We start from the raw sequence: 10,064 nt of genomic DNA, 5'->3' as shown, positions 1-10,064 counted from the left end.
CAATTACGCAATTGCCAAAAAGTCATTTTCCCTCATTTGGGGGCTGATTTAATTTGGCCTTTTAGCGTGGGGGAAATCTCAATAGACGGTTTAATTAACATGTGCGACGCAAGCTGCGCGCGGGGCGAGAGGACCTGTCGATCAGAGGCGAGCGCCGGCGCTCGGGAGGAGAAAAGAAAAAAAGCTCGTCGCTTTGTGCCATGCAAGTCTGAGCGCCATGTAAATGAGGAGACAGGCGCCCGCAGAGATGCCGTCTTCTTTTTTGGTTAAACGCTTTCGCTGCGTCTAAGACCCTGTTTACAATGAGCCTAATCAGATTAGAGATTGAAACAACCTTAATCTTTCCTGCACGCACTCACACATCCAATTTTGTCACAGCAAATGTGATATGTATGCTAATACAGTATTTGAGGAGTTTTTGTAATTCTGTGTAGCATCGCATTAGGAAACAGTGTTTATATGAAGGTGGAAGTTAATATCACAGTAGGGGGATTAGGCAAAGGCATAATAAAAACATTGCTTTAGAACTGGATTGAATGGCACTTAATTTGTATCATCAACAGATCCTCTATTGTGAAAGGTAGAACAAAAAACTCTAATAATGGCATCAAATAAATTATGACATTCTTCATATACAATACTTTGTTTTCAGGTATTTTCAGTTCTGAAGTGTATGATAGAATAGTCCACTAGTCTAGGCAACAGCTGTGTCTAGACCAAAAGCGAACCAGGGCCAGATCAAGTACATAACCAGATGCCATCTGGGAGTCACTGAACATAAGGAATGAGGGGATTACAATTTGCTTCTCTATCTATCTACCATACTGTATCTACACCAATCACCATCTTAACCATGATCGCAGCATAATCTGCTGTATATTACAGGGCATATGACGACCTGAAAAACATATGGCCTGACAACATGTCCTTGGCCACAGTTTTCGCCTGATCGGCTGGTGTTTGCGAACGACAATACTGTCTGGAGCTTTCACACAGAAAACAAAGTACCCAAATCTGCCCTTCTGTGTCTGATGAATGTCATCACCCCGCTGGTGGATGCCAAGTTTACTGCTGACATTTCTAGTCTAGGAGCTAATTAAACCTGTATAAACCTCATTCTAATCCCTCTAATACCAGAATCCCAGTCCGAGATATTGCAGCCAGCCAGAGGAAGTGGACTCATATCGCCATGGAGAACACTGCAGCCCCTTGGTGAGCCTTCCCTTGTGCTTGAATGGACAAGGTGTGGTATACAGAGGATTAAACAGTATCCTGACCCTGAGAAATTACGGAATCAGAAATTAGGACTTTCTGAAGAGATACCGTTTGTGGATTAAAAAAGAGATAGTGCTGTTTAAAATCTCATTAGCACTTAACGTGAATTTTGTAAAAACTATTCTCGAATGAATAGTTAATAATTAATAAATAGTTAATAAAGAATGAATAATAAAACGATGGTCTTTTAAAACACTGAAAGGATTATTTGGCAGATAACATGTTGTAATAAGCATCTTCTCTTTGAGGGAAAAAGGAATTGCGAAAAGAGTAGCTGATATTCTCAGCCAAATGGTTAGAGTATGCCAAAGCCCTGCCAACTTGACAAAAAAAATCAATATTCATAGTACTGTGGGGCCATATGTAATGAGTGTCTGACTCGTCTTTGATCCGTGTTGAGGGCTGTCAAATGGCCATGCTAACAGATCTGCTTTTGAAGTGAAGACTGAACAGCTGCTTGTGCTGATATCCAAACACTGCTTTCCTAACTCTGTTGGACACACAGTAGACACTCATAACACACACACACACTCACACACACACACACAATCAACCTCCCTTTTCGTTCTCTCTCTCACTCTCTCGCTCTCTCTCTTTCTCTCTATCTGTCCTGCAAGGACAAATTATCACTTATGTGTCCATAATCTGAAAATACCTTTATTATAACTATTACAGTGCCTGAGTAAACATCCTTTTCTTTATTTCTGGATAAGGATCAATATCACCAGTGATTCTACACCACATCATACCTCTGACTATACATGATGAGAGAGTCCTTTCATTTTGCCTTCAGCAAAGACTCCTGGGATTCACTTCTGAGCTCTTACACAGCCTAATTGTACCACTGCTCTGGCTATACAAACATTTGAATTCATCTTACATCAGCTTTTTTTCCCTTTGAATGTGTGTAGTTTGTTTGATATTCATGGTTGATGTGTAAAGCACAGATCTGTCTGCTCAGAGGAAAATTCAAACAGAGATGTTTGTCTAACGCCTATTCTCTGGAGAAATAATATTATCGGGTTTCATTTATATTGGCAACAATCCTTTTGATTGAACTGATTCAAACTCACATCTCTATTTGCTTGGCTACAATTTTTAAGCAAGAGAAGCAAGTGCCGGTTGAACAACCTAAATGGGCATAATGAATGAAGATGAATTCAAGCCAAGCAAAACTGCAGCTGCCTTCCATCTGACTGTTTTTATTCTACCACATGGTGTATGAGAGTGTGAGGCTTTCAGATTGGTGTTAAGCAGTCATTGTACAGACAAAGCCAATTGTACATCCTCACAAATAAAATATTTAAAGGGATCAAACACCATGCTGTGTGAGCCAGTTCTTCTCTCACACCAAGGTAGTGATGGAAATTGTGGAAAAGTAAGTGTTGTGCAACGATTGATCTTTATATATCACTAGTCAACGTATATTACAGTAAAAAGTAGGCTATCATTATTTATTTGTATATCTAGAGTAGATTACAATGTTCTATGTAAAGCATTTAAAACTCAAAGATTATGTGTGAATGTAACACAGTTTCTTGTAAAGCATTTAAAACTCACATAGCCAAGGAAGAGTGAATCTCGGGAGAATGCCACTAGAAAGGATGACGTAACCCTGGAATAACCGAGGGTGATGTGCACTGACAAACGCATACTATAGGCCACATTTTAAAACTCCTGAGCGAGATGGCCATCACAGTGGGGATATTGTGCAATCAAGCATTTGTGACCATGACAAATTACCTAAGTCTAAGAGGCCACGCATATTATTGCCTACTACATGACTGGCAAGTTAAGTTTCCCTCTTTTAAACTGCTAAATTGCATTGACAGGAAGAACTTGTAGAATATGTAGAGGTATAGCGCATAATTATGACGAAGAGACAGCAACAAGTATTTAGGGAGACATTATGACCATTGTATTGTATTCAAATGTAATTTCGCAATGACAGAGGTGACTAAGTTGAATCAGTTTGAAGATTTCAAAACACAAAATAAATATGGCAGGTGTACACAAAAACACATTTTGACATAAGTGAAGACCACTTCTAGACTATAATTTTATATTAAATACAATACAGGGGGTGACCCCCGGTCCCCTAAAGCATTTAATCTCGAATGAATATCTTGGTAGCAGTCAGAAACGGCGACTTGTGACATTTTCCAACACTGCACTTGGCGCATCCCTGGTCCATATCTCTACTGAAATATTAAGCCTACAATTCCCTTAAACTTCTTCAACACGTGAAACGAATTGCAGAAATATGCATCTTCGGTCTATCTGTAGTTTCGAGTAACAGAGCAATTCCCTCTGTAAGAACCCCTTTCTCTCCCTACTTACCACTGGTTGCCTCCTATTACAGTCGAGGTCCACGCCGCAGCTCTGCAAACTACCGCAGACTCAGTCGGGCTTGGTAAAAGAGACACGGCAGAGGGCGGACGGGCCAACCGAAACACAGCATGAAGAAGGGGAGAGGAAACCGCTGGTAGACACAGGGCTATAGACAGCCACATCACTCCCATTCGCCGCACACCCCTATCTCTGAAGATGAAGTCGCTTGGTCTGCCTCTGTGAAACAGAGTTCAAATACCGTGAGCTACACTTTTTCACCATACACGCCCCCTTCCATCCCCTTCCTTACCTCCGCGTTACGTTCGATTTTTATCTTTATTACAGTCACCACCCATTCTGATTCTTCTAATGTGCTTTACTTCCTGTTCATTCACGCGCCAGCTTTTTTTCTCTCTGTTTGTGTACAAAACGTCACTTCAGTAGCCCACCTCAATCGTTTTTCACAGTCACAGATAATCAGCAATCTCGAAGTATTGTTTCTCTTTGCAGTACGCTACTTGCTGGATTGATTCGACACATTGTTATTTTGCCTTGATAGTGTAAGGCTATTAGCGCCAATGTTTGCAGGACCCTGGACAGCGCCATTTCAGCAGAGAGACTGGAAAGTGAAAGACCCTAATCAAGAACAACAATAGGATTTTCTTACACGTACACAGGCAGGCACATACACAAGCACGTTAGTCAGGATATTGTTAGGCAGTATTGCTCATTTACCAGCATCTCATAATAAAATGCCTATTACCAATGAGAAATACATCTCATGAGGTATGCAGTTATCCTTGATCCACATTAATCTAATCTTTTTTCATATCTTTGCAGGGTCCTGGAAAAGCCCTCGGCTGCTGGCCTACTCACGCTGCATTGTAATCACATTCTAGCACAGTACACTGCAGCAGCTGCTCTGGCCACTTTGTTCCTCTCTTTGCCTGGTTCATCTGTTCCCTTTTCCCAGGGTTCCTCTTTCGGAGAGGGGCTATGTATTTTCTCAGGCAGTCTATTGGAAGTGTGTGTGAGGGAAGCCCTGCTAATAGCAGCGATATTGAGATGTATGTATTAGAGGGACCTTGTAAGACACCCATCTGAGACATGAAATGCGATCCATTTATCAAGATGACGCACAGGCAAATTGTTGCCAGAGAGGGCTATTCCTCAAGCGGTGGGGCCACACACGGACAGCCCAGTAAGGGTCTGCGGGCTTTTTCGCTCTTTTATTTTGATCCCAACAGACATTTATTTGGTGAACCATTAATTTTCCACCAGACGTTTCCAAAAAGCTTCCTCTGTCAGATATACAGCTATTTTATTTCTGCAAAGTCATCTTTGATGGGGTTTTCCTTGCAATGTGTGTATTATTTAGAACCAAGAGCAGGTGCATGATGGGTGGTGTGATATTGATTTAAATGAAACATTTATATGAGACCTGGGGGTTGGATAACAACCAATGTAAAATGAGGATCTAGAACCATGCTTCAGGAGAACCACGTGCCCAGTGAACACCTCATGCTACCAGCCTGTGTCCCTCTGTCTCTGTCTGAGGAATGTTCAGAGAGCCATTTATCACTGTTTGTCAATAACACATGGCTCTCAGGTAAGAATGGATGTGAATGGATCTGTCCCTTGATCCTGACCTGAACCCCCATATGCCTTAATGACATATTCTTGTCTCGGTATAATGGGGTAAAAAGTTGTTTTTTAAACTGTTGGTTGCCGCATCAAATCTTTTTTTTTTTTTTTTGTTTAAATGCACCATTGATCAGGAAAATTTTTGAGTTGAGCATTATTGCTTGCTACTAACTACTATTGATTGGTACACCCTTAATGTCAACAAGACAAAGACATTACTGGTATTGGATAAGGCTTACTAGTAAATTACACTTAAACAGACAAGTAGGTTTGAGAGAGATGCCGCCCCATTTTCTCAGCAGGGGGGTAGCCAGTGCGCCTCATAACGTGCCCAGCTGTGGTGCTGTAGCGAAGGTCAGAAAGGGTCTTCAGGGGGATGCTGATGACAGCCTACACGGTCCCCATCACGGCAGGGCGCGAGGAGAACATGGGCCCCAGATAGCATCAGCTTGTTAAAGAAAACCTTCATGTCACATGGGGGTCAAACGTTTGATCAGCCGCATTCAAAACACTCAAACAAACCTGCAGATAGATGCACACACACACACACACACACACACACACACACACACACACACACACAACACACACACTCACACACACACACACACACACACGCACACACTCACACACACACGCACACACACACAGGCACATAGAAAGGGTGGATAGCATGACAGTCCAAGTCTGTGAAGAAGGAAAAGAGAAGGTGTGGGGGTGAAGGTCATCCAATCCACCCCTTGCAATAGGCACCTGCATTTAAGTGCACTTACATACAAGAAGTTTGGAAATAAGTGTGCTACCATAAACAGGGTATTCTCATTTTTAACTTGTCTGAACCCTCAAGTTTGAATGTTTTCAAATTGAAAGGCACTGATGCTGCATTGATTTAATTTTGCCAGTGGCTAATTATATAGACGAATCCTTGTATGAAGGCTCCTGTCAACAGGCTCTGAGAGAAAACATGCACTGAGCAAAAGCTTTTAATTTTTAAAGATGATCTTAGGTTTCATTCTTCAGATTTTCAACTCAACCTTACACTCACACACTCAACCCCACATACACAACCATGTGTGTGGGAGTGTGCAGCATAATGTGATTAATATTTTTAAAGCAGTAATTAGGTGTCAGCAGAGCCTCTTGTCATCCTGATGGGTTGCTTTGCATTATTTAAGATGGTGCACACACCACATAAACAAGAAAGCCTGTATATTCCACATTAGCGCATTCTTTCACATTCAACACATTTTAGCACAATATTTTTCTAGTAGGCTACCCACAATGGCCAAATCATTTCAGGCACTCTCCAAATCATGTTATTTCAGTGATGCCATGCTGTACATGATTCATTTCAGTCTATTTGACAGGAGCACGTTAGGCATTTTGGTCAGACCGAATCCAGACGAGCTCAGTTTTGTCGTTATTTAGAAGCACCTGTGCCCGTAAATATTTGGGCACAGGTGGGAGACCCTCCCACGGCGACACATGCTACTGACCCAGCTATTTCAAGCCCCTTGTCTCTCCTCAAGCACAGAAGTTACGTGAACTGATGAAGCCCAGCCTACTTTAACCGGAGCACACATTAATCTACCTTACGGATTCATTTGTTCCCTTTGTCTTCATTTGCGGTCTCTTGAGTGTCCACAAACTTTTCGCGATAAGTTTGATCCCTGAACAACGGCTGGTTCAATTACCTTTGGATAATTGTACAGAACAAATTGGCTTTACTTTAGGATACTTATGCTGCTGTGGTAAGTGTTTATTATAGTTCATTATGTCTTCGTTATCGAGAATTTGATAAGCGTTACAGTTTTTCTCGATCGTTTTGATACCTGTGTCAACTCTGAAATCACACTCTCAAAACAGTTAACACCCGTGTCTGAACAAAAGCACTCTGGACACTCTCAAAACACTTAAAACATGCAGCAAAAGTAAATCTTGCCTTCAAACACTACAACATGTTGCCAATTAAAAAACACTCTTTAATCAATCATTACACACTGGACAACAAAATGCAAAATCTAGCTCTCAAAATGAGCATTTTTGCTATGTTTGTTCCATTACTTTCTCATTTTTCTGGTAGGCCTATCAGAAAAAAACTGTGAAAAGACAAAATGTACTGAATAAAAAAATAATTTATTCATTCCTCCCAAGATGTAACTGCCATTGACATGTAAGACATACAGTACGTAAATACCTAGCAAGATACAGTAAATTTCATTGAACTACAACTTGTCATTTTTCATCGAAATAGACCTACAGTAAACACCTTTTGTACTGTTTTCTCCACAAAATAGGCAATACAGTACTTTGTCTAAATGTGCATTAGATCCATACTTGCAAATAGCAACACAGAACAGACATCTCTTATGTATAATGAATGATTGCTGATTGAAGAATTGTGCAAAGGAGTTTCACACAGGTGTATCAGAGATTCAGACTTATGCAAGGAATCTATACCACCTGTGAAAAGATGTTTTACTTTTGTTTAGCATGGGAAAACCAATAGAGTTTGGGGCTTTTGAATGACACCTGTGTTAACTGTTTTGCAAAAGGGTGTGAGAAATGTGTGAACCCAATGGAAATGTGTGAACACATTCGCAAGAGATGACTTTTGCTGTGCAAAGAATGTAGTCATGAAGATCAAGTGGGCTCCAGTTTACTTAAGCAGGTAAAAGCAATCGAGAAAAACTGTAATATATTGTTTAACTGTTACAGTCAAGGTTACTCAAAAGAGTACTATGGGAGACAACTAGATACCAATCTAGTTCGCTTGAATATCTCGTTTTAATTAGATAAAACTAAACACCGTAAAGAACAAACATTTTCCATAGTTAGATATTCTGTTGTCAAACGATTCACTGTGTCTCTCGTTAGCAGTCATGCATATGGCCATGTCCTCCTATATACTAAAGCCTCCCTCTCCAATCCTTAAGACTCCATGGGTGCGAATCGTGAAGCGCATGAAGTATGCCGCAAGTCCTTGGCAATGTTGCTTTTTGTTTGCTTCGCCCTCTCCATGTATATAGGCTGCTCCCATGCCTGCTTCAGCTCGGTTGACATAGTCATCTGCAGAGGGCAGAATTTCTCGGCTGTGCCAGCCAACCTCAGTGACCTCATATGGCGCCTTGACCTGGGCTCCAACGCCATCACCTCCCTAAGCTCCAGCTGGACACCTCGCCCCCTGCTCAGGCTCGAGGTCCTGGTGCTGGCCCAGAATGCCCTTGGCACCATTGTGCCAGGCGCCTTTGTCAGTACGCCTCACCTCCGCCACCTGGATCTGTCCTCCAACAGGCTAAAGTGGCTTATCGGGGGGATATTCAAGGGGCTCGGTGAACTCGAGGAGCTGCTTCTGTTTGACAACCACCTGGGTCGGATCAGCGGCTGGGCGTTCGAGGGCCTCGGCGGCCTCCAGAGGCTCCATCTTGGCAGGAACCGGCTCACTCAGCTGCCCCCCGAGATGTTCGACGGCGTGGCGTCTTTGTCCAAGCTCAGAGTCTTTGATCTGTCCTCGAACATGCTGCGGGGAGTCCCAGTGGCTTCCATCCTCACTCTGCCTCACTGGACACAGGCTGCCCTTTACCTGCACGATAATCCTCTGGTCTGCACTTGTGCCCTGCGCTCCATGTTACAGCAGTGGGCCGACAAGCACTACAGGACAATGGTGGACTTTCGACATGGCCATCCCTGCCTCAGAGGAACCACTGGAGAGATGCTGAACTGCTCCTGGGGGCTGCATGACTCTACTCACCCGGTCAAGGTGGTGTCCCAGGTCAGGCTAGGCGAGCAGTTACTTCTTCTATGTCTGGATTCAACAGAACAACAGGGGTCATCAGTGCACTGGGATACCCCAGACCAGGAGGCCTTACCAGGGGAGGACCATCACCTGCACGTGCACTCAAATGGAACCCTAGAGATCCAAAGGGTGCGCCTGGAAGATTCTGGAACATACCACTGTAAGGTGATCAGTGGGGGGCAACAAGGCTCTGAGAAGTTAGTGGAGGTAGTTGTGAGTGACAGCGAGATAGCATCAACACCACACCAAAGTGAAAATGTCCACACAGGATTCACAGCTTTGGTCTCTTGGATGGTCAGTATAATCCTGCTGCTGTCCTACCTCTACTTTAGTCCATGTCATTGCTGCTGTCGTCGCAAACATTTGGGTTTGTCACGTCCTGCAAAAGGTAATCCTCAGCTTCAGGCACAGCCCAGCACAGCTAAAAAGGTGGTTTTTGTGGAGCCTTGGATGGAAGTTACTGCCATAGATGTGGCTCACTCAACAGGAGACTCAACAGGAGCAGCCAATCCAGTCACCACCAGAAGCATCCTGAAGAATGGTGGAAATACCTCTGATCCTCCGATAAGAGAAATATGCCACCTGATCTAGCCACCATGTTACACCAGCACCACTGAAACACTCAGGTCTTTTCATTGTGTCAAAAGAAGGGGGAGAACAACACTGACAGGTTTTCTATAGACAATCAAGTGTGCTGTCAGGGAAAGTTCCTCTGATTGCAATCAGACAGCCAGACATCTCTTGTCAAAAGCTCAGTGGCTGCTGCTACATATTTTAGAGTCTTGATTTTGATGGAAAGTCCATTTAGATAGATAAGGCTTAAGCTGTTACATTCTAAAATAACACAGTTTTGAGAGCTCTTTATGATAATCCAAGCTTTCTGGTTAAAATGCAGTGGTTATAGTAGTTGTAATGTTTAAAGATGTTTCTTGTTTTGTTTATATTAATAACAGAATCACCAACTAAATCAATGCTAAAAATATTTTTGTTTTTGTATGTGAGCCATTTGCATAATGGC

The 10,064-nt window shown here is 42.6% G+C and overlaps 1 protein-coding gene across 1 annotated transcript; it reads left to right on the top strand.

The window, feature by feature from the left end:
- Positions 1-8,108: 8,108 nt before the first annotated feature.
- LOC121697417 (amphoterin-induced protein 2-like) lies at positions 8,109-9,726 on the top strand. Its single transcript, XM_042078944.1, has one exon. The coding sequence runs from the start codon at positions 8,192-8,194 to the stop codon at positions 9,635-9,637; it is 1,446 nt and encodes a 481-aa protein (XP_041934878.1). The 5' UTR covers positions 8,109-8,191; the 3' UTR covers positions 9,638-9,726.
- Positions 9,727-10,064: the final 338 nt, after the last annotated feature.

Source organism: Alosa sapidissima, chromosome 22 (assembly GCF_018492685.1).
Source record: "Alosa sapidissima isolate fAloSap1 chromosome 22, fAloSap1.pri, whole genome shotgun sequence".
Taxonomy (NCBI): domain Eukaryota; kingdom Metazoa; phylum Chordata; class Actinopteri; order Clupeiformes; family Clupeidae; genus Alosa; species Alosa sapidissima.
This window is presented reverse-complemented; position numbering and strand designations above follow the sequence as displayed.